This window comes from Paroedura picta, chromosome 11 (genome assembly GCF_049243985.1).
Source record: "Paroedura picta isolate Pp20150507F chromosome 11, Ppicta_v3.0, whole genome shotgun sequence".
In the NCBI taxonomy this organism is placed as follows: domain Eukaryota; kingdom Metazoa; phylum Chordata; class Lepidosauria; order Squamata; family Gekkonidae; genus Paroedura; species Paroedura picta.
Genome location: NC_135379.1, coordinates 6635798 through 6661144, shown reverse-complemented (window position 1 = coordinate 6661144; position 25347 = coordinate 6635798). Strand labels below are relative to the sequence as shown.

Genomic DNA, 25347 nt, shown 5'->3' with positions numbered 1-25347 from the left:
AAGTTTCTCCCAATCCCCCAGCAGTCAGAGCTGCCATCTTTTCCACATGCCTACCCCAGGAAGTTCGTAGAAATGCTACTGCATTATGCAGGTGACATTTTCAGACTAAGGTCTGGCCGACCCAGGATTGAATCTCCACTCTGCCATGGAAGCCTGCGTGGTGACCGTGGCCCGTTATGCTCTCAGCCTTAGGGACAACAAGAGCCAGTGTGGTGGGAAGTCAGTTGGCAAGGGGCTAATCCCTGTGGTAACCAGACAGCGGTAACAGGAGGCACAGAGGCAAGGCCTCAATAGGGAGAAGGAGCTTGGAGCCTTGGCTCTCGCAGTGGACAGTTCCTTCAGAGGCCAGGTGGTGGCAGCGGTTGAGCCAAGAAGCTCCTCCAGATGTTTGGAAAACCAGGTGAGTGGTACATGCCCAGGTGAGACCTTGGGCAACCACGGGGGGCCTTGATACCTCAGAAGGCATGCCGGAATAGTGAAAATCAGAGCAGTGCTGTTCTGCCATGAACCCGATCTGTTAGGTATGTGGGCAGGCAATGCCACAGAACAGTATGCAAATGAAGGCTTGGAAGCTTCACACTCATAACCAATCGCTAAATGACCTTAGTCATGGACCAATGAAGTGCTCCCGTTAAGGACCAATCAGGGTCTTTGGCGGGCTTCCCAAAGTGTATATAAGTTTGTGTTGTGTCTCTGTTCTTCGTTCAGTGTTTGGAGTTGGTGTTGGGTTGAATAAAAGAGCTGTTGATTTGGAGGAACGTCGTGATCTGTCTTTACCAAAACTGCAGACACTTCACCCCCTTTGGTCTTAAAAAGTACTTGAAGATAATCACCTCTGTTATTTATTTATTTATTGCCTACTGTGTGTGTAGTGAGGGACATTTCCTGCCTCTGTGCCCTGATCCCTAGTGTTCCTTGGAGGAACTATCACCCAGATCCTTGGAAGTCTCCCATCCAAATACTAGCCAGGAATGGCTCTGCTTACCTAGGCTATCCTGGGCCCATTCTACATGTGTAGGATAATGCACTTTCAGTATACTTTTGCAGCTGGATTTTCCTGTGCACAACAGGAAAATCTACTTCTGAAGTACCTTGATAGTGCATTAACTAATGTGTGCAGAATGGGCCCAGGTCAGGACAAAATCGCCTAAAAAGGAAGGCATACATGCTGCACAGACCTACAAAGGCTCAATAGCCAATGGGTGATGACATAGTTGATCCTGACAGGGGTGACAGACTCAGAAAATCTTTATTGGCATACACAAACACAATCCAAGGAAACAAAATAGATTAAACAATATTACATTCCTGCTCTTGCAAACATGAGTTATTTATTTGGAACTTGCTTCCAAGGGCATCGGCTACCCTGGCAAGTTTAATGGGGTCCTTTTCTGAAAGCTTTTCTCCTTCCTTTTTGTCTTGAAGAGTGATTATCCCAAGGCAATGTTTATGTTAGCTGGGGGTTTTAATGCCCGCCTGGGGGGTGACCAAGAAGTCTTGCAGTCCCTGTGGTTTTCTGACCCTACAGAACAGCCATGCTCATCTATTGACCCCAGGCTTAATATGGCCTCTACCCTCTTTGGCCAACTGTGTCAAAACATTAGTTTAAAAACTTTGAACTGTTCTAATCTCTTTCCGAACTCAAATCATTTTACTCATTTTGCTGTACAAGGCAACAGTGTGATTGATTATGTTTGTATCTCTCCTGAGCTCCTGGGTATGATTTCTAGCTTTAAGATCAGCTCCCGGGTTGAGAGTGACAGGGGGGGACATTGATGCAATGAAGCTAGAAGAAGAGGAAGAAGAGTTGGTCCTTATATGCCGCTTTTCCCTACCCGAAGGAGGCTCAAAGCGGCTTACAGTTGCCTTCCCATTCCTCTCCCCACAACAGACACCCTGTGGGGTGGGTGAGGCTGAGAGAGCCCTGATATCACTGCCCGGTCAGAACAGTTTTATCAGTGCCATGATGAGCCCAAGGTCACCCAGCTGGCTACATGTGGGGGAGCGCAGAATCGAACCTGGCATGCCAGATTACAAGTCCGCACTCCTAACCACTACACCAAACTGGCTACAAAGAAAGCCTTCCTACACATGTCCCACTTTCACATTGTCTTTGTATCTGTGTGCTTCTTGTGCTGCACCGATTTTTAATCGGAATTCAGAGGTTGTGTCTTTCCCCGTCATGCTGCCAATCCTGCACCCTCGCCTGTTGTTTCTGCGGATTCTATAGCAGCAAAGATGGGGAGAGGTTTGCCTGTACTGGGGCTCTGTTAGATTCAGACCTGTGGCCTCCTGGGCTCGTTCAGTTATCTTAGCAGACCATCATCCTTAGTTATCAGCCCCTTTCCACATTAAGCTTCACACCCATTTTTTAATTAATTTGTTCCACCCCACAAGCAAGCCAGGTAACCCCTTCCCTCACTCTCCACTCTGTAGCACAGGAGAACCAATAGAGATGCCTCATCCATCCAATATAGACACAATTTTGGGAGTGCTATCTTGAATAACCAATTATTGACTTCATTGTACATTGTCCCAGGATTTAATTAAGCGATAAGGCCCGTCATCGTGGGGTCCTTTATCTTTAAGATAAGGATTTGTCAGGCTTACCCCAGGAGGTCTTTATCGGGAAGATAAAGGAAAGGTACATAGGTGCCTCCTTGTTAGTTTAAACCCTTTAATTAAAAGTCCTCTTTTTTTTTTTAAGAGAAAGTTATAGGTTGTGATTGTCTTTGCTTCCGCTCTTGAGAGACGTCAGCTGGTAAGGTGATAGCTTTTGTTGACCAACATCTGTCAGAGAAAAAGAATCGAAAGAGTTCTGAGAAACTCCCAGTCTGAATCCAAAAAGTCATATCTTTGCCTTACCTGTGCTGGAAAACTGCAGAGCAATTCCATGGTACCGTTGTCTTTAAAGGTTATTTGGAAACAGTGATTGGTTTGGCCATGGCAGTCCGGCTGGTGGCAGGACCATGTGAACCGCCACGAGTCAGACATGAGAGTGGCAGGCAATAAGACCAATAATAATAACAACAACAACAAAAATAATAATAATGTCATAAAGAACGTCTTCTTCTAACGTGAAATTATCTAGAACGGAGCTTCCTGATCATGGGAGGGTTTCTGCCATGATTTATATATGTTCTTTGAACCTGCTTGTAACCATTTTGAAATGTATGTTTGTAACTATTTTCCATCTCTGCCTGCTTCACTTGCGTCAAGATCACTGCTGGCCACTCAGTTAATCTCCTTCGACTGGGCCTCTCAGCCTTGCACCTGCATTCCTATCGATTTTGACTGCCGGTTATGTGAAACTTAAGTTCTGGGGAATGTGGGAGAACTGCTGGAATAAGAGCTGATGTTTGTTCTTTGTGGCTCTGATTCGTCTATGTGTGTCCAAGGAGTTCTGCTTGAATAAATTACCATCTTCTCACAGTGGTGTTTATTTACAAGTCTGTAAACGTGGCAGTCACAACAAAATGGCCGCCATGAGAGGCTAGGACCCAAAAGTCACCAGGTGGTAAGCCAGCCGTTCTTCCATGAGGGAGGCAGCAGCTTCAGCCGTGGAGCTACTTGCTGACAGCAAAGTGTTCTTCTGAAGCACCTACCTCAGTGAAGCAGATAAAAGCCAGACTGGCTCTGTGCTTTAGGGAGCTGAAGCTTTCTGGAGGAGGCCCAGGTGAGACCAGGCTAGTCAGATTCCCACCAGAGGCAGGGGATTCCCCATTCCTAGTCCCAGCTATGCTTCTGAGAGCAAAATAATGCAAAAAATAAAAATCACCATCAGGTGAGGCCATGCTATCATTTCCAGGAGAAACCTGGAAGTGATGACAACTTTAATAGCAGGAAGTCTTCATATATCGCCTGGAGGTTGGCAACAAAAGGCAGGGGAACAAGATCAACTCATCCTGCCGTATCACAGGCTCAATCAGGCCTGGGCCCTTGCACTGCATTTTACGTGGCCCAGATCTTCTCTAAAATGTCCTTGGCGGCCACAGATTGGACTTGTGGTGGATGTAACATCTCGCTTGGCCCCTGAAGACGTTTTGCAGGCAGCCTCTCAGTATCTGCTAAGGAAAGATTTGTTCCTTATTGATTCTGAGGAAGACTCTGGTGTTTAGTAACATGTCGTTTTCCAGAGCTCTGCAGCTTAGCTCATTCCAGTTCCCAGTTCCCATTAGGTTTCCTCTCCGTCTTCATGCACTGCTTGTTCATGGTAGTTCTGGACAGTCTGTCCAATGTCATACAGATTGTTTCTAGCCTGACCCACCCCTAAGCATTTGCTGAAGACAATTCCCTTGGTGAGGCTCAGATGTCTGAAATTTGCTGTTGTGTCGTTACCGTGTGCAGTTAAGAGATGGATGGCAATTATGACATGCTCTATGCTCAAGAGGATTTGAACAACCCTATGGCCATGTGGCTGTTTTCCTAGATGCTCTTTTTTTTGTGGGTCCACGGTGATCTTCTTCCGCAGACTTGGGAAAAATTGCAGTGCAAAACAATTGGGCCAAAGTGGCTTTGTGTTGAAAGGGGGGGAAAATCCATTTAATGGCAAGACACAAATGTGTGCAAGGTTAGTCCTGGTTAATACTTGGATGGGAGATCACTGAGGTTCCTGCGTGCTAAACAGAGTAAGGCAATGGCTAACCAACACCGTTAGTCTCTTACCTTGAAATCACCGTAAATTGGCTGCCACTTGATAGCACTTCACATAGAGGGAAGGGGAGGGGGTCTTTAGGGCAGGACTCCTCTCCTGCGGCAGGGGTTTCAAAGTCTGTAGGCAACAGCAGTAAAAGTAGTGTTCTGCATACCTAACCAAACTCACCATAGCTAAGATGGGCACACGCAGTTGGGTATCAGCAGCGAGTCTCATTTTGTTTTAAGGCAATGGGTTTAGAGAAATAATTCCTTAAGCACAATCCACTGGAGACTTCTCTGTTCCACTTAATATTTCTGGTAATGCCTAGGAGGAGGAGCTGGTCTCATGGCTAAAGTGCCACTCAGAGCTCAACAACCACTCAGGGTGGCTGTCCTGCCCCTGAGCGCCTCCTCCTCCAACTGGCTTGCCTGTCTGTCCAATGACCAGCCAATTGCCTTCCATCCCCCGCCCCTGATCACCCCCTCCTCCTTCCACTTCCCTCCGAGGCTCAGAGGCTGCAGATCCCTGCTGTGTGAGAGCTGCCCCTCCTGGTGAGTTCCTTAATAGTTGCCTGCAGCCTTTCCAGATCCTGGGAGAAGACAGAGGTCTTCCACCCCTCCCCCAATCTAGCGCCCATTGTATTCCTGAATGCAACCGCCTTGGCTCCTAGTCCTGCATAAGTCCCATTGAAATGAATGGGAACTTAGCCAGACAATCTCAGTGGTCTAAGGCAACTCCCAATCATGTCAATGGAGCCCGTGCAAGAAAATATTCTGCCATGTAAGACTCGTCTTCCCAAAATGCCTAATTTCCCCCTCTGCAGTTAATCTTCCCCCCTATTTTTGGACTGAACTCATTTCTCCTCAGAAGTACCTGATTCTCCGTGTGTGCTTAACCACACTGTAAACCCATCTTTTCCAACCAAACCCGTCCAAATAAATGTTTGCGTTTCCTCCCGCAGGTAAAAATCAAACGGCAGTGTTGTCTCAACAGGAACGCTCCCCGGAACTCTTCTGGCAGGGTTTTCGAGAATGTGTTATTATTTGAGGTTGAAAAGCACGCTCGTCTGGGTAATATCTGTTTCTGCGCTTTGTTCTTTTGTCTATCGAAATCAATGAGCCGATGTCAGATAACGATTGCGCTCCTTATCAGCCCCGCGCTTCAAAGGAGCATGCAAATTGCAGGCTACAAAACGGCTTTAAATTATGCCGCTCACAAGCGCGCCACCAGCCAGGTAGCGCAGTGTCTGAGTAGCGCAGTGTTTGAGTAGCTTTTCTGCCCCCCCCCCCAGGAACAAGCACAAGGGGAGAATCATGGGATGAGGGTTCCCTAAGGGAGGATAATCTGTCAGCACCCCTAGAGGGGCACCCTTGTTGGCTAGAGAGAGCTACTGGTGAAAAGCATGGGCTTGGGCCTATTTCAAGCTGGGCTCAGGTTTGGCTGTGGGGAAGCATGGTTATTTATTTATTTTCTTTATTTTCTTAGATTAATTAACCAAGGCAGGGTTTATCATGCTCATGGGGGGTGGGGGGTGGGGGTCATTGTATATAAATCCATATGGGAAATGCAACAATTCACCTGGGAGAGGTTTGCAAAAGAAAATCCTAACAACCTTTTATTATAGCGGTGGAAAGGAGTACCGCCATGTCCAGGCTCCCAAATCTCCGTATCGATTACGTCTTTCTTCTCACTCCTAAAAATGGGGTGAAAAATAAACCTCCCAAAGCGCCATTCTTTTATACTATGTAATGAAAAATCACTGGTCATTTTGGAAGAAAGAAGTAGAAGAAGAGTTGGTTCTTATATGCCACTTTTCTCTACCGCAAGGTGTCTCAAAGCGGTTAACAATCCCCTTCCCTTCCCTTTCTTCTCCCCACAACAGACACACTGTGAGGGAGGGAAGTGCTGTGGTGAGCTCAAGGTCACCCAGCTAGCTGCATGTGGGGGAGTGGGGCAGTGGGGGAGTGCAGAATCGAACCCTTCATGCCAGATTAGAAGTCCACATTCCTAACCACTCCACCAAACTGGGCAGGTGTGAGCAGGTCAACATGACCATACATGGTCCTATCACCCAATAAATGTTTAACACATTTAAAAAATACATTAAAATCAATTAACTCTCACCCATTTGAGAATCCCTTCCAGGGCTGTCAAGAAGCCCCAGGGTTTCATGAAACCCTGATTGAGAAAGCCTGGCCTATACCCAGAATAAAACTTTATTGATGCCACTGGATTCAAACTTTGTCCTGTTGCTTGCAATCAACATGGCTACCCCATGAAAAAGCAGGGGACTGTTACTCTTTTCAGCTACTATTACTTTTTTACCACCAGGGGGACTATGGGGAATGCCCTTTTGATTTTTGGGAACCATCTGTTAGAGTTAGGCTATGTGCTACCAATTTCTCCTGATGCCCTCCCCGGTGCATTTTTAGGATTCCTACGAAATACCGTTTTGTGCAATATTCTTATAGCGCATTAAGAGGATGAAGTCTCATAATGCCATTCCATGCATGTCCCACGATATGCTGTCCTGATTGCTTCTTTAAAAAAAAAAGTTAATTTTCTGTAGCCAGGAGATCTGGGGGTTCTCTGGCAGCTAGAAAAGGTTATTTCAGGGGTGATTTGCCATTGACTGGCTGTGCATCATGACCCCTAGTTCAGGGGTAGTCAACCTGTGGTCCTCCAGATGTCCATGGACTACAATTCCCATGAGCCCCTGCCAGCAGGGGCTCATGGGAATTGTAGTCCATGGACATCTGGAGGACCACAGGTTGACTACCCCTGCCCTAGTTTTCCTTTGAGGAACTCCACCCAAATCCTTGGAGGTCTTCCATCCAAGTACTATCCAGGATCAGCCAGGATCAGCTTCTGAGAACTCACAGGATCAGAATTGACTGGGACATCCAAGCCAGGGCTGCAGAGTCTCCCTTGGGGATCTCCCTTCCGAGGACCAGCCCTGCTTAGCTTCCAATATTTGATGAGATCGGGCTCTCCCACTTCTTCTTCCCGCCCTGGGCCTGCCTCCAGCATGCAACAGGCTCTTCTTCGGCACAGGCAAGAGATCTAGGGCTGAAGCTCTATTTTGCATAAAAACAGGGGCAACAGAGAGTCGTGTATTTGGGGAGGGGAGCTGTCCTCAAAGACAGGGGTCCCGGTTATCTGCAGGTCTTGGAAGCAAAAACTTTGCAAAACTTTGCCGCCTCTCCCCTGCCTGGGCTTTGCAACCAGAGAAATATGCCCGGAAACAATTCCTCCCCCATCCCCAGCACCTCTCCTGAAATCACACACAGAGCCACAGGTCATGCAGGTGATTTAATTCTCCATGGCAACTGGAGTTCCCGTTCTCTGCCTCCTGCTACCTGCTCCGGGCTGGCAAACAGGCTCCAGCCTGGGCAGCTTGCCATTGGCTACTCAGCCCACATGGTGCTCTATGATTGGCCCCTCGCCCTGGCAAGCAGCTTTGCTTACTGATGGCAGAAGCGCTGGGAAAGCTCACGCGCAAAGAGGCTGAGAAGGGGTGTCCGCAAGGTGACTCTGTGCCAAACGCCACCTGTGGATGGGCATCAGGCTTTGGAAGAGTTGCCCCCACTGAAGCTGTACAACCGTCACACAGCGCAGCTTGGGCAGAGCAGAGGTTGGCGCCGTCTTGCAACTTAGGTAAGATTTAAAATCCAAGTGCATTGCAGTTTCTGGCTCAAGAACTTTCTCTTTGGGCTCATCTTCAATACGTTTTAGGAAACAGGTGAGTCCAGTTCAGTCTGAATTGGAGGTGTGGATGGAGTCTCTTCTCTCCATAGAGTTTGAAGGCTGTGCCGGTTTTAATGTTATTCGGCACTTCCCCTCCACGCCTGGTTATTAATTTTTGAAATGTGTCTGTCTTGCAACACAGATGCCTCGCCTGCAGAGTAGCTGAATCTTGAACTTAATTATGTTTGCATTTAGGACACAACCTTCTGGATTTATTTCTTTGGCATGCTGAAGTCTGATCGGCATCCTGCAGTTTCACAGAACTTCTCTCTTGCCATAACCTAAGATATACTAAATAAGCTTCTTTAAAAAGCTTTTTAAAAGGATGGTTCTGATTTTTTCCCTGCAAATCTTGGTAAATGCAAAAAGTTGCAAAATTGGTCATATTTAGTGTTGCCAGGAGGGGTGGACTACACCTGAAATCTACAGTAGCTGCAGTAGGGATGCCAGCCTCCAGGTGGGACCTGGGGATCCCTTGGAATTACAGCTCATCTCCAGACTACAGAGATCAGTTCCCCTGGAGAAAATGGTTGCATATGCTTCACTAAGGTTCCTGCACTCTGCAGGTTCCATCCCCAAATCTCCAGGTGTTTTCCAATCTGGATTTGGTAACCCTATCCCCCACCAATAGCCAAGGGGGATTCAGCAATCCTAGTTGTCAGTTGTTTTAACAGGGACATGGTGAATAGGAGGCCCATCCCACACAGCATCGCTGCCTGAGCTAAAAGGTACAGAACTATGCAAAATCTGTCATCTGGCTGAGATTCTCTTCTCTGTTGTCCATATTTGAATAGGAAATTGACACTGCAGTCCTAAACAGAGCTGCACCCTTAAAAGTCAGGCAAAGTCAATGGGCTCAGAAAATATGGAACCCCGCTTAGGATGGCCCTGTAAACTCACCCATCTTTGAAATTCTGATCTAAACCTGCAGGGTGAAATCCAGCATTTGGAAATATTCTCTGCCTCCCTCTATAACAGGCGTCCTCAACAAAGGTTCCGTGAAGCCCTGGGGTTCCTTGATGGCCCTGAAAGGGTTTCCTGAATTGGTGAGAGTTAATTAATTTTAATATATTTTATATGGGCATGTTGACCTCTCTAACAATGGACCTGGAAGGGTGGGAAGGGGAGGGACCATAGGTGAGCATGTCCACAGCTATGCTTTTCAACCATATTCTGCACAAACCCACCACTTCTCAAAGCCTGAAGAATGTTTCAGGGGTTTCTCAATGACAAAAAAAGTCGAGAAAGGCTGAACTGTAAGTAGCCCATGGCCACAGGATACAGGGTGGTCCTCATCCTATTGAATAGATGACTGAGAGATGTGATAACCATCTTATATTTAAAAGGGTGCCATATGGAGCAGAGTTGTTCTCTCTAGCCCCAGAAGAACAGACCAGAACCAATGGGATTAAATTAATTCAAAAGAAATTCCATCTAAACCTCCGGAAGAAGTTCCTGATAGTTAGAGCAGTTCCTCAGTGGAACAGGCTTCCTCGGGAGATGGTGGGTTCTCCATCTTTGGAGATTTTTAAACAGAGGCTGGAGAGCCATCTGACAGAGAGGCTGATTCTGTGAAGGCTTAAGGGGGTGGTAGGTGACAGTGGATAAGCAAGAAGGTTGTGAGTGTCCTGCATACTGCAGGGGGTTGGACTAGATGACCCAGGAGGTCCCTTCCAACTCTATGATTCTATGATTCTTGTAAGCTGGGCTGTAAGCTATCCAGTAGCAAGGAGAAGACAAGCTAGAATTTGTTCATTCTCCCCAGGAAAGGAAAAACGAAGAACAGTTGCTTCAGACTAGTTACCTAAGAACCAGCATGGTTTAGTGGTGAAGAGCAGTGGACTCTAATCTGGAGGATCGGTTTTATTCCCTGCTTCTCCAGATGAAGCCTGCTGGGTGACCTTGGGCCATGCCCAGTTCTCTCAGACTCATCCACCTCACAGGGTATCTGTTGCAGGGAGAAGAAGGCAACCATAAGCCATTTTGAGACTCCTTTGGGTAGAGAAAAGTGGGGTATACAAACCAACTCATCTGATAAAGAAAGAACTTATCAGTCAGTTGTCGTGGTTCGGTCCTTGGTGGCTTGGGAACCGGACCGAACCCCGCCATCAGAGGCGCCCGCGATCACGGAGGTAGGGCATGGTGATCATAGGCAAGCCGGCAGCTGGGCGCCCCACCCAATCGTTGAGGTGGCAATGGCCGCTAAAGAACCTCAATGTCCCCCTCCACCTTTTGACAAGGGCCCGGAGATGGCCCTTTGTTCCAGGAAAATGGGCCATCAGGAACCCCGGAAAACCTCGCATATGTGCATGAGTCATGATTGTATCAGCATGTTCCCTCCGCAAGTACTGGGTGGGGCAATACAGCCTAAGGAGGTGGGTTTTGTATAAAAGGGAGCTTCCACCTGGAGTTCGGTGGAAGCTCTTACTCCATACCAGCGGACTCCACGTTGCTGAAATAAAGCTTGTTCCTGTTGTATCGTTCACCAGGCCTGGCGTGACGTTTTCTTCAAAGGGGCACCCTGTTTTTTCAGTTAGCAAGCAGGTCCCCGACATCGTAAGAGCTTCCCACCGAACTCCAGGGTCGGCATCGCATCCGAGCGCTTATCGGGACGGATCCAGAGATGGCGTTTTCAAGCAACGGGGCGGTCTCGACCCCCACGAACCCCGGGAACATGAGTTTAATGTCCCCGGGAGATTTCCTCCGAAAATCGGGGGGCCAGGAGCAGCTGTCCGGGACCCCGAGACCCTCGGGAGCGGCGGCCAAGGGAAGGCGCCGGGCCATGGGGTTCCCAAGCACGGCGGGGAGCGCGCCGAGGTCTGGGGGGTTGGCCCCAACCTGGGACACCCAGCTGAGGCAGGCGCTTCGCCCGGTAGGACCTGAGGAATCCCTAGAGGACCTGCGGCGGGCCATGGCGGACTTGGCCAGGCGCTTGCAGGCAGCTGAAGCCCGTGAGCAAGCTCGGGCCGGGCCCGGAGGGACTGGTAATACAACGGCGGAGGGGATCGCGTCGAGTGAGGACGTCTCCAGCGACGAGGACGAGCCCGGCACTGGTGAGCGGGCCCCGGACCCCGACCCGGAGCAGTTTTCAGTCCCGAGTAGGCGAGACGGCCAGCGGAGAGGCGAGACAGCAGAGGATCTCGGGGGAGCGGGGGAGCCGACGGGGCGGCGAGAGCCGGACCAACGCAGGAGCGACGTGCAAGGCAGGGAGCGGCACGGCGTCGTTGGGCAAGTTGGTAGCCGGTGGAGCGGGGCAGGACGAGACGGCGGACGCCGAGAATCCCGGATCCGGAGGGGGTCGGACTACTCTCCAAAACGTTCCCCCCCAGAGCTTAAGGCGCGTTTCGACGGGACGCCGGACGACCTCCCGCAGTTCCTCCTCCACGCGCTGACGCATGCCCGGAGGTATGGAGACCGGTATGAGGACTCCGAGGACTTGGTCTGGGGGGTGGCCTCGTGTCTCCAGGGCAAGGCGGGTCAGTGGTACCTAGGGTTGGCCGAGCGCGGCGACCCGGCAACTCGGGACCTGCAGGACTTCGTGGTCGCGCTCCGCCGACGATTCCAGGACCCCCAGGCTGAGGACAAGGCAAAGAGTCGGATCAAGGGACTTCGACAGGGTACTAGGGGGGTTATGGACTATATAGACATTTTCCGGAGGGAAGCAGGCAAGGTGTTCTCCTGGAACGAGGAGACCCAAATCGAGTACTTCCGGGAGGGCCTTAACCCGAAGCTCAGGGAATGGGCCGTGATCAAGGGGACGGAAGAAGATCTGTCTACACTGGAGGGGTGGTGTTTTGTGGTCGCCAAGCTGGAAGCCAGCCTGGGTTGGGCCGCCGCACCCCCCCGGGAGGCCAAAGGCGGGTCAGCCGAGGCGCCGAGACCGGGCCCCGACAACTCTCGCCCCAAACGACCCCCTAACCACGAGCGGGAAAGGAGACGCCGGGAAGGTCTGTGCCTGAAATGCGGGGGGTCAGGACATTTCGCAGCAGCGTGCCAACGGCAAGGGGGGGAGGACCGCGGGCTCTCCCAGGGGGGAGGTGCGACACGCCCCCAGCAGGCACGCCGGGCGGAGGACCTCCGCAACGAACCGGGAAGCGCCCAGGCGACGGGAAACGGCCAGGACCTGCTGTAGACGGCGCCGGGCAGCAGGTCCCGCGGTGCGAGGGAAAACCCCTACAGCATGAGGCGCGACCTCCGAACGTGGTAATTTTAGAGCTCCGGAACCCGGAGAATGGACTAAGTTGGGTGGGGGAGGCTCTTTTGGACTCTGGATGCGACCACAGCATGGTCCACCCCCAGATAGCCCGGGCTTTGGGGCTACCGAAGCGCATTCGGAAGGTTCCCCTGGTTTTCGTCCAGATGGACGGCAGCCCGATTCAGGGGGGACCTTTCGGGGAGGAGGTGGGTCCTATCGCCATCCACATAGGGGACCACCAAGAGCTGCGGTGGCTGATCCAGGTCCCCGTAGCGGGATATCGGGCGGTGTTGGGCCTGGATTGGCTGAAGGAACACAACCCCGTGGTGGACTGGCGGGCGGGGACCCTGAAGTTCGACTTGACGGTGGGTGCACGGCATCGGGTCCCCCACGAGAATTCCAGCCACAAGAGGACGGCGGCGCGTCCCAGGGGAGCGGCGGCGGCGCAGCAGGAGATACCAGAGCCCGAGGTCCCGCCAGAGTACCGAGACCTCGCAGCCGTTTTCAGCGAGCGGGAAGCGGACGAGCTACCCCCACACCGCCGCACGGACTGCGCTATCAACATCCCAGAGGGGGCGGTACTACCCAAAGGGCGCATCTACAAGATGAGTGAGGGTGAGCTCAAGGACCTCCGGGAGTTTTTGGGTAAAAATCTGGCCCGAGGTTTCATCCGGCCCGCTTCCAGTCCCATGGGAGCTCCAGTCTTGTTCGTCCGGAAAAAGGATGGGTCCCGACGGCTGTGCCAGGACTACCGGGGCCTCAACGCCATCGCAGCGGGGAACGCTTACCCCCTCCCGCTGATCCCGGATTTGCTGGCCCGGCTGGGCAAAGGGACTCTGTTCACTAAGCTGGACCTAAGGGAGGCGTACTACCGGGTACGCATCCGGGAGGGGGATGAGTGGAAAACAGCGTTTAACTGTCAATTGGGACAATTCGAATTTAAAGTGATGCCGTTCGGTTTAAGCGGGGCACCTGGGGTTTTCATGAGTCTAATTAATGAGGTGTTGCAGGACCTTCTGTTTCAGGGGGTGGTTGTTTATTTGGATGACGTCCTGATCTACAGCCAAGATCCCCAAGAGCACGTGACCCTGGTGAGGGAGGTGTTAAAGCGCCTGCTGGCAAACCACCTATACGTGAAGCTGGCTAAGTGCGAATTCCACCGTCCCTCCCTGGACTATTTGGGCTACCGCATCTCAGCCCAGGGCATAGCTATGGACCCCGAGAAGGTGCAGGCGGTGCTGGCCTGGGAAAGGCCCCGCACCCGGAAACAGCTACAAAGCTTCCTGGGGTTTGCTAACTTTTTTAGAGGCTTCATCCCCAGATACTCCTCCGTAGTGGCTCCCCTCACGGACTTGCTAGGTACCAAGGGGAGAGGTCCTCGCGCCACGCGGCCCAGCGCAGCGCTCGGCTGGAATGAGAAATCGGAGGCAGCGTTCCTGGCCCTCAAGCAAGCTTTCGCGTCTGAGCCCACGCTACTGCACGTCGACCCAACCCAGCCGATGGTGGTACAAGTCGACGCCAGCGACGCAGCAGCCGGGGCGGTTCTCCTGCAGCGAGACAAGGCGGGACAGCTGAGGCCGGCGGCCTACCTCTCACGAAAATTCGCCGAAACGGAGCGGAACTGGTCTACCTGGGAGAAGGAGGCGTTTGCGATTAAGTTCGCCCTCACCGAATGGCGGCATTGGCTGGAGGAAACAGAGGAGCCGTTCGAGGTCTGGACAGATCACAAGAATCTGGAGGCGCTCCGGCAACCGCGATCCCTGAACGCCAAGCAGATGAGGTGGGCGGAGTTCTTTTCGCGGTACAATTTCAAGCTTGGTCACATCCCCGGCAAAGAGAATTTCCTCGCGGACGCCCTCTCCCGTCTGCCGCATTATGGGGAGGGGTACGCTCCCTGCACCAGGTCCGTGTTTGGTGAGGAGCAGCTGGGACGGGGGGTCGTCACTAGGCGTCGGGCCAGGGAGGAATGGGAGCCCGACCCGGCGACCGCCCCGCTCCGAGACCGCCTAGTGGCAGCCTACGGGACAGACGAGGAGCTGGCTGAGCTCCGGGACTCTTTGATTTTGGACTCCGGTCTCTGGCGGAGGGGGGAGGCTGTCTACGTCCCGGAAGGGCTACGACGGGAAGCCCTCAGCCTCTGCCACGATGCTAAGACCGCCGGGCACTTCGGTTTCGTAAAATCCTGGAAGTTGGCCCGGCGGCGGTTTTGGTGGCCCAGTCTGCGGCGGGACACAAAAGCTTACGTCAGTGGTTGTCCTGTCTGCCTGACCTGCAAGCCGGGGGTTGGCAAGCCGAAAGGTCTGCTGCACCCGCTCGAGGTCCCGACCCGGCCGTGGTCAGTGATCTCCATGGACTTTATAACAGACTTGCCTCCCAGCAAGGGGAAAACGGTGATCTGGGTGGTGGTAGATCTATTTTCCAAACAGGCCCATTTCATTCCTTGCGCCAGTGTCCCCAGTGCTTCACAGTTGGCTCGGATGTTCCTGGATCACGTGTTCCGACTGCACGGGCTGCCGGACAAGGTGATTTCCGATCGGGGCTCACAATTCGTGTCCCGGTTTTGGCAAGCTTTCCTGCGCCTGTTAGACATCGAGCAAGGGCTGAGCTCCGCTTACCACCCCCAGACGGACGGGCAGACCGAGCGGGTTAATCAAGTACTGGAGCAGTACTTGCGGTGTTTCGGTTCCTATCATCAAGACACCTGGGTGCCCCTGCTCCCCCTGGCCGAGTTCGCGTACAACAACGCAGACCACAGCAGCACGGAGATGTCGCCTTTTGCCGTCGTCTACGGGACAGACCTGAGACACTTCCCAGAGCTTGGAGAGGTCCCCGCCCGGGAATCGGCCGACCTTCGCGAGTGGGGGAAGCGTGCCGGGAGCTGCTGGAAGTCGCTGCAGGAGCAGCTCCACAAAGTCAAGGCAGCGCAGAAAGAGGACGCCGACCGGAAGAGACGACCAGCTGAAGAGATCCGACCGGGGGATCGAGTTTACCTTTCCACCCGGAACCTACGGTTGAATTTGCCCAGCAAGAAGCTAGGCCCTCGGTTTTTGGGGCCTTTCGAGGTCTTGGCCCCGATCAACGAAGTTTCGGTCAAGCTCAAGCTCCCCAAGAACCTCCGGCACATCCATCCCGTCTTTCACGTGAGCCTTCTAAAAAAAACTCCGGACGGTGACGTTTGGCACCCCGTGTTTTCCCCGCCAGCGCCCGAGGTCCTGCCGGGGGGGGAGCACCACGAGGTGGCGGATATCCTGGACTCTAGACTCCACAGGGGGAAGTTGCAGTACCTCGTGGAATGGAAGGACTTCGCTTTGGGGGACCGGGAATGGGTCTGGGCAGCGGACGTCCTTGCGCCCCGACTCACTGAACGTTTCCACAAGCGGTATCCTGGCCGTCCCGGGGGGTTGGAGAATGGACCTTTGGGGGGGCAGAATGTCGTGGTTCGGTCCTTGGTGGCTTGGGAACCGGACCGAACCCCGCCATCAGAGGCGCCCGCGATCACGGAGGTAGGGCATGGTGATCATAGGCAAGCCGGCAGCTGGGCGCCCCACCCAATCGTTGAGGTGGCAATGGCCGCTAAAGAACCTCAATGTCCCCCTCCACCTTTTGACAAGGGCCCGGAGATGGCCCTTTGTTCCAGGAAAATGGGCCATCAGGAACCCCGGAAAACCTCGCATATGTGCATGAGTCATGATTGTATCAGCATGTTCCCTCCGCAAGTACTGGGTGGGGCAATACAGCCTAAGGAGGTGGGTTTTGTATAAAAGGGAGCTTCCACCTGGAGTTCGGTGGAAGCTCTTACTCCATACCAGCGGACTCCACGTTGCTGAAATAAAGCTTGTTCCTGTTGTATCGTTCACCAGGCCTGGCGTGACGTTTTCTTCAAAGGGGCACCCTGTTTTTTCAGTTAGCAAGCAGGTCCCCGACATCAGTGGGGGAAACTGGTTTTGTAAACTGTTCTGGCCTTGGATGATCCAGGGTGGGCCAATCTTGTCAGCTCTTGGAATCTAAGCAGGGCCTGCCTTGTTAGTACTCGGACAGGAGATCACCAAGGAAGACCAAGGTTGCAATGCAGAGCCAGCCAATGGCAGCCAATCTCTGTTTATCTCTTGCTGTGAAAACCCTGTGGCAGGGGTGGCCAAACTGTGGTTCTCCAAATATCCATGGACTACGATTCCCATGAGTCCCTGCCCTACAATGTTGCCTTAAGTTGGCTATTTCTTGACAGCATTTTATACACAAACAAACACAAACAAATGTTGATTGTGACAGAGGCTGAAGTCACAGTTCAACTTGTGATGTGGAAGAAAAATCAACAGGGTGTATAATAACAGAGTAAGAAAAGTGGATGGGAATGTAGGGAAGCAAAATTTCCTCTTGAAAGGAGATCAATAAACAGCTAGAGGCACTGGGACCCAGAAGGCTACAGGGAATGCTCTTCCCTTCTCTAGAGAGGAAAGGGGTGGGGCTTGAGATATGCAGATCTACAATTAGAATCCACCCTGTCTGCAGGTAGAGAGAGCAGCACACCAGCTGCAGCCTCCTCATAAACAAGGAAGATTGAGGGAGCTGTCCATCGAGGCCCTGCAAATCAGTAGTGCTGAAGTCAAGGTTGTATCCTGAGGTCCTTGCAGGTGCATAGAGGGAAGCCATGACCCAAATAATGCAACTTTGTGAGACAAAATTTGGAGCTTTGGCATTCAGGATTGCAAACTGACTTGGGACCCCAGATGAGAAAGACTTGAAACTACTGGATTTGGATCAGGGCCCACAAATATTCCTTATTGGGGTTTTCCATAAGTCTCATTGATGTTTTCATGAGGTACGTGATCCAGTTCTCCGGCTGCCAGTTCAAATTGAAAATTGAGTATCTCTTGTTTGATCTGTGCATGGAGGCAGCTCAGCCCAAGTTGAGGGAAAGGGGTTGGCAGAGAATATGCCCCAACGATTGCCCACCATAAGCCCACAATTCTGGCAAGCACTTGTAAATGAATTTCCGGTCCCAGCCATGGAGATTTATGGTGGGATATTTAAAATGCCAGCAATGTTTGAACAAAAGAAACTGGAATCTGTGTGCATGAAGGGTCATCAAGTCTATTCCAACTTACAACAACCCTACAAATGAATTCTCTCCAGCATGTCCTATCTGCAGCCTGAAGACCATGGCTCCCTTGACTGAGTCGATCCATCTCCTGTTGGGTCTTCCTCTTTCCCTGCTGCCTTCCACTTTCCATAGCATTGCTGTCTTTTTCCATGACTCTTATTATGTATCCATCTGACCATTATGTCCGTATCTGGATATGAACAAATCCATCCAATGCTGACCAAAACAGCCATCCCTTCACTTGTCCTTCCACCTTTCCCAGGAGTGAAACAAGTGCCTAATGAAAGGGAATTGCCCCATTAAGTTGCCCTCCCACGAACTACAGATAGAGAAGTGGTCCTGTTGGCCCAATCATTTTGTATCACTAATTGTTACAGGGGGGAAACAGAGCTGCTGTTTTCATTGGCAGATGTGTGTCTGTCATCAGCCTGTAGTTCCAGCCTTGGGCATATTACTGAGCAGGAGAAGGGAAGATCAGCTTCATTCTTGTCTGATGTGTTATTCTCATGAGGCTGTTGTCAAATTAGGGGGTGAATACTGGCTTTTCAAAAGCCAAGAAAGGGTTCTGAACTGATCTGACCCATACTAAACCTGTTTGAATGAAGGTGCTAGAGGATTATTAACATGAAACATTGCTAACAAGTTGGGGGAATCTATTGATTGGTTGCAGGGAAAGCCACCTGGCCTGTTTGGGCACTTTAGCTGTGAGCAACATGCAAAATGTTTCTTTACCATTGGTGGGTTCATGCCTCATTGACTTCCTGTGCTATTCCTCTGTTTGTGGAAGGGGTCAGACAAGCTGGTTCCAGCAATGACGTTTATGGGAGAAAAGAAGTCTGATGCAGAGCCTGAAATTTCCTTAGTTAGGGAAGAGGAGTGGGGGAAGGGGGTTGACAATGCGAGCTTATATTATCCATCTCGCTGTCTTTTCAGTAATCCCCTGACCTCATGTGTCCAGTTCATGGCCATGTCTTTTTGCCTTGGGAATGTAGTGGCCCGACCTAGCCATGCAACAGTCACCTCCAGGCTAGACTACTGTAACTTACTCTACACAGGGCTGCCCTTGAAACTGCTCCAGAAACTCCATCTGGTTGCAGCATAGGTTCTTACTGGGTCCTGATGGAAAGCACGTATTACACCAGTACTCTCCCAGATGCACTGCCTCCAGATTGGAGACCGGATCAAGTTCAAGATGCTGACTCTCACCTTAAAAGCCCTAAACGTTCTGGGACCCTTTTCCCGACAGGACCCCCTCTTCTATTACATCCCCCAGAGAGGGACCAGAATTTGTTCAGGGTCCCCCCCAAAGAAGAGGTAAAACCGGCCTCAACCAAGGATGGGGCTTTTTTAGTCCTGGCCTCAGTCTGGTGGAATGCTCTACCTAATGAGATCAGGGCCCTGCGAGATTTAAAACAGTCCCACGGGGTCTTTAAGACAGAGGCCAAGGAAATAATGTCTCAGCTACTGCCCACCCTCCCTGAGAACCCATCTACCCCATCTGACCCACTAACCTACAACATCTGGGCTGCTCCCTCTGTCAGAATACACATTGAATAAGAGGAGGCAGTGATTAGATTGCTTTAACTGTTGATCTGTTTATTGAATGATTTATTCGATGGTCAGATGTTTTACACAGTTGTGAAGCTGCCCTGAGCCTGACAGGGAAGGGCAGCATGTAAAAATAAAAGGCCCCATCAACCTGGTCCTCTGGGCTGGGAGCAGGGCTGGGGGAGGCATCTGTCATCCATCACCCCTGCCGCCACCACCCCAACACAGTTAAGTCAAATTGAGAGTACTTAACCTCCCTGGGCTCCGTTTGTTATGACGTGTGATGGTGCCTCGGCCAGGAAGGATTTTTATGAGGCCCCTCCCCTTTCCACCCCCTCCAGGCACACCATTGGCCACTGGGGACAGGTCAACATAACCATATATGGTCATATCACCTGATATGGGAGTGGGTGGGAGTTAAATAATTGGGTGGGAGTTAAATAATTTCTTATACTGTTTAATTTTTTTTAATTAAACAATATAAGAAATTATTTAACTCCCACCCAATTGCGGAAACCTTCCAGGGTCATCGCGAAATCTCAGGGTTTCACAAAACCCCTGGCGAGAAAGCCTGGCCTAGACCAAATGCGTTTCAGCCCGCAGTCTCCCTTTTTAGCAATTTCTACTGTGCCCTTTTGATTACAGTCATGATTTGATAATGTGCACTATATGCTTGGAGCCTGTGCATTTTCCAATTTATGTATGCTAATATATGCGCGACCACCGAGGAAGGCTGTGAATGAAAACGCACTTGGGCTCAGCCGTTTGGCCCATGTTTGTGATTTGTAGACTAGATTTTGTGGCGAGGCTCTCATTGAGGCCTTGTAATATCAGGCCTTTCTGTAACCTTCCTTGGTTTGTTCATCTTTCTGTAACCTTCCTTGGTTTCTTGGCCCTGCGGGGCTGCTAGGATGGGATCTCCAGCAAGCTAGCCATACGAGCACATTTGTTCAGCGTTGCCTTGTGTGTTTCCTCAGACCAGGACACGGGGATGGCCACGCTTCCGTGGGAGCGGCTGCTGCCTCTGCTGCTGCTGGTGGTTCTGTCTGGCGACTCTGCAAAAGGACAGCGGGACCCAGAGTTGTTCTGTGGAGGTCAGTCATCTACAGAGACATTTTCCCTTGCATCTCAGTGGCTTCGCTGAATGGTGTCAGACCATCAGGTCAGCCCAATATGGATACACTCTCAAGTCTGACAACTCTGCGTATTAATCAGAGGATGCCATCTAGGGGCGTGGCTGTCCGTCCCATGTGGCTGATCCCTATCCCAGTGACCCCAAAGGGAGATTTAGCCAAAGAGAAGTAGAGCTGGTATTTTGTACCCCACTTTTTACTACCCAAGGGAGTCTCAAAGCAGCTTCCAATCACCTTCCCTTCCTCTCCCACAACAGGCACCCTGTGAAGTAGGTGGGGCTGAAAGAGCTTTGACAAAACTGCTCTGACCATTACAAAACAGCCACAGCACTGATAAAGCTATTCTGACTGAGCAGGAATATCAGGGCTCTCTCAGCCTCACCTACCTCTCAGGGTGTCTGTAGTGGGGAGAGGAAAGGGAACATGAATGTAAGCCACTTTGAGACTCCTTCGGGTAGAGAAAAGCGGCAAATAAGAACCAACTCCTCCTCATCCTCCTCCTCTTCTTCTTATCTGTGGCTGCGATAATAAAATATGCAAATTGAACGGCAGATTTATGCCAGGCTGGCAGACCCAAGCCAGTGGCTTTGCTTGCCTAATTAAGGATTTTGCAAGTCCTCGTTCAGAAATGTGAGCTGGTTATGTTTGTATATGGTTAATAACATGATGCTTCAGTGAGGCACAGTCCTGAATATTGGGCTGGTGTGGAGGAGGGGTTGATTCACTCGTCCTTCCTTGTTGACTGTCCCGTTTCATCCGCCAACCTTCACATGCAGAGTCGACCTGTGGAGGAGCACCCGGGTAGCCCCCTCTCCCTCCTGGGTGAATCCACCTGGCTGGAGACAAGCAGGCTTTGTCATCTATTGACAGTTTCTGTATACAAGGGGGGGCCACTCTCCATCTGCGGTCCCCTCGCGGAGAGACAAGTGGCTGTGTCTTTTAACAGATGGCGCAGTGCGCAGTAAGAAATGTACATCTCCCCCGAGACAGATAAACCTGACACAAGGTAGTTTCGACAACATATTGAAATAAATTCTCCCTTATGAATGCCGGGCCGACAGATTCCGCCCGGCCCGAGTCCCTGGTTCCCTTGACAAAAAGTGCAGCTTGGGTGATGCAAGTACGGAGGTTTTGAGAGACAGACTGCCGTGCCTTGGCTGAAAAGCAGCAGAAGGAAATGGGGAGGGGGGGGGCAAGTGGTGTGAATTACAGATGCGCATCGATTTAAAGAGACGGGGGAATCTGTTGCATCGAACTTCTTGGATGCAAAGGAAGCTCCGTTTAAGGAAAGTGCACATTGAAAAGGTGTAATGGCACTGTTTTTCTTCCTGAAAGGAGATTACTGATTCTGGAGTCTTGCATCTGGAGTCTTGCATCCATGCTGAGGACCGAGCTTGAGGGCCAAGGCAGGATCGGAAGCCTGCGTTGCAATTGGCCAATGCGTAGCTTGATCCCATCTGCAGGATCCAGTCAGTTCAAAATGAAACTGAGCAACCGCGTGCCCTGGTGGGAAGATCTATTGTGGGGCTTTTGTATATCAGTTGGGGTTAGTCGTGAGTTGCTTCGGTTCAGTTTTTGCCTCTTTGTCCACCAGAGGGATGTAACCTTTCGGAGTGGATGTGAAGATATGGAAGTGGGTGCCTTGAGAAAGGACCTTCCGTCCAGCTGGTTCTTCTGTGTTGTTATTCCCTTTCTCGTTTACTAAATCGCAAATGTTTCCACATTTCAACTAAACTTTGAGGTCTTAGAAAAGGTCCGACAGCTGATAAGGAATTCTCTCATGGCTGCTCAGAACCTCGGCCCAGATTGCTGGGGATCATTAAATGGGACCGAACCCTCCAGAACCCCCAGTGAAGTCGGGACTCCCCAGCAGAGAGGAAATGCTGATAAAAACCCTATTTGTACATAGAACCAAGCTCCCATTAATAATATGTGGAGGTCAAATTGTGTGTCTTTTGTTTCTTATGTGGAGGTCAGATTGTGCTTCTGGGGGAGGCATTTCACTCACTGGCCCCAAAATCTGGTGGGCCTGTGTGATTATATCCCTATCAGTAATGCCTGGTGCAATAGTGACTAATTGCAGTTCTGTAAATTGGATAATTTTATGCTCATTTGTATTGGTATTAATTGGGGGTGGGCTTTTATTGTATTTTTAAATCATGCCAACTGCCCCGAGACAGTATTTTGAGAGGGGTGGTAGATAAATCCCTAAATAAATAAATGAATAACATTCAGAGCCCTATCACACTGGTTTAATAAATAGGATATAACATTGAACTGGTCAACTGTTTCATTTTTCTCCACCTCTGTATACGAATGAGTCCTTCTTGGCTACAAGAGGACCGGCTGGCTGGTTGATTATGCCCTTCTTTCCCATAAAAGATCACGGTTATATTTCCTGCATAAGGGACAGAACAGTCAAGAGAAAAATCAGTCCTACAGTCTCTCCAAAACGACCCTCATGTCTTAATATACAATGACCAATCAAGACCGTCCTGGCTTATGGGAAATCTTATTACTTTCACACGAAAGTGGAGGAACAACCAAAGCAGAGAGAATTCATACATTGCAAAACAGCCACAGCCGCATCGGATACATCTGCCCTGTGATAAAGCTGCAATTGGATTTACGGATGCAAAATTATTCCGGCAGTAGTCTGAGATTGTTTCAGGAGGCAGCGGCTCTTATGCAAAGAAAACAAAAGCACCCCAATATGAGGGAAACCCCCAGTGGTCCTTGGCTTTCCATCAAACTCCAATCCTACATTCCGAAAAGTGTTGCTTTTTGAAACCTCCCAGACAGTTAAGTCTGGCAACGTGAACCATGGGGCAGACTGGTCCTGGTTTTCAGAATGATCTGGCAGGAGGGCCATATTGCCTGGGGCGGCCAAGATGCTCAAGGATGAAGATGATACTTGGGACTCACTGGCGTTGAGGCAGAGGGGGGTTACGCCAGATTTCTCAAACCTTAGGCCAGAATTCTTCATCTGGGGTCTTAAAGGTGCTATTGGACTCTATTTTTGTTGGGACCAATATGGTGACCCACTTGAATGGAGCCCAGAAGATTTCTATAGTAAATAAATGGCCAGTAGGTTTGATGTTACCCTTGACCAATTCAAAATGTTAAAGAGCAGGACTACGTGACACCCTTCACTCCTTTAGACTGCCTTTTTTTATGTAGATATTAGAAATAAAATGTAAATGGTGAAAGGAATGGGGGAAGGGGCTATTCAAACCTAATTTTCCCACTAGGAATTGCTGCCCAACCGTTCTTTGATCTGACAATGGAAACTGGGTGGTTACCTCCATTATATCTAGCTATATGAAGACCCACGAGTGTCCGATTTTAGCTGAGGTTAAGGTCTGTGCTGCAAACATTTGCTCTGGCAAACCTAAGACAAGGGCTTTGTTTATCAAAGGGACGGCAGGCTCATGGAGAAAGGTGTCACGGCTGGTTACAGGGCTGCATCTCTGGTCCTAGCAGCGAGTCAGACGTCTGGGTAATTATCTTCCATTCCAGATGAGAGCTGACAGACCTGCTTGTTCTATTCTGCGGCATAACCCTGTGATCTGAGTATTTCTTTCCAGGCCCAGCCAGCGCTGATGCAAAGGCTATTCTTGCATCCCCTTCAGTTTCCTCTCTGGGCCGGATTATTCAATTACCGGCTCTTTGGCCTCCTCTCAACCTTTCCGACTCATTCCCAGTTTTCGTGCAACTCCTTGGCAAAGGTTGAAAGAGGATTTCAATGGCAAATTTCACAGCTTCATCATCCCTTCTAGACTGCCTGCTCCCGCCTTAATTGATTTTAAGGCCGGACGAGAACAAACGTTCAGGCTGCATTGACAAAACAGACCGATCCTGTGCTGAATGGATGGATCTCAGTTCTGTTGCAGAGAGAGAGTCCTCTTTGGTGCTGGCCTTTATCTCCCTCTGATCCGATAGCCAGAGTCAATGACAGGCCGAGCAGCTGGGGTCATTGATGATCCCAGACTGGAATTCTTCCCCAGTGGGTTCAGCCATTCCCTTTTCCAGGTGGGATAGAAATGGATGTCCAAAGGTAACAGTGCTTCCTCGTTTTCTGAAGCCCTCCAAGTAGAGGCTGGGCTGCCATCTGTTAAGGATGCTCTCATTTTGCAGGCGGTGCCGTCGGGGTTGGACTTGACAGGCCCTCAGAAAGATCCTTCCAACTCCAGGCCTGCGACCAGAGTGGCTTGTGCCATCCAGATGGCTGTCCCTTTCTCCGTAGTATAGGAGGATGCCTGGGATACTTCCCACTCTCCCGGTTGCTATGAAGCCAAACCATGTAAGAACCTGCCATTTTGGCCAGGACCTCACTGGCCCTTTGTGAAATGTTCGGCCTTGTTTTCTGGTTTTGTGTTTTGTTTCGTTTGCTGCAGCTTGCAGGGCCCTGGCGGATGAGCTGGAGTACGATTTCAAGAAAATAGGCCCAAAGAGGACGGTGAATTCAGGGACGTTTCGACTAAACCCTGATGGCACGCGAGGGAAGAAAAAGGTAAGAGGGGGAAACACGGCAAGACGTAATTGCTGGCGTGTGCAATTACCAACCACTTATCCAAACAGCGGTTGGTCTCTTAATCTCCTAACCTTTTCCTGGGGACGGCCAGCCGCCACTAAATTGCTTCTCTTTCCTCTGGGACTCCAAGTAATCTGTGAGCTTGAAATGGAGGTATTTTTTCCGCCTATTCTTTTACTTATTTTGAGGGGGAGGGAGGTTCAAACGTTGACAACAAAGTGGTCTTCTATCGCTAAACTGCGTTGAGGCAAAATCCATCGCCACTCCACAAGATGTTCAGACACAGGGAAATGGAGACCAAGGAGAACTCTCACTTTGGGGGGGCCAGTTCCCAGGTTACTTTGGGGCAGCTTCTCCCACAGGTGTTAGTCGTCGGCTTTCGCATGCCAATCGTGCCGCTGTGCAATCTGCATAATTTATTCTGCTCGCATTCAATTCATTCTACTCTTGTGG

General features: G+C 50.7%; 1 protein-coding gene across 1 annotated transcript in view; it reads left to right on the top strand.

Annotated features, from left to right (window-relative positions):
* Positions 1–8102: 8102 nt before the first annotated feature.
* CNPY1 (canopy FGF signaling regulator 1) overlaps positions 8103–25347 on the top strand; it is a 43106-nt gene continuing 25861 nt past the window's right edge. Inside the window, exons 1-3 of the mRNA XM_077304802.1 lie at positions 8103–8293; positions 20205–20321; positions 24758–24873. Coding sequence (XP_077160917.1) covers positions 8107–8293; positions 20205–20321; positions 24758–24873 — 420 coding nt within the window. The 5' untranslated portion in view covers positions 8103–8106. The remainder of the gene's footprint in view (positions 8294–20204; positions 20322–24757; positions 24874–25347) is intronic.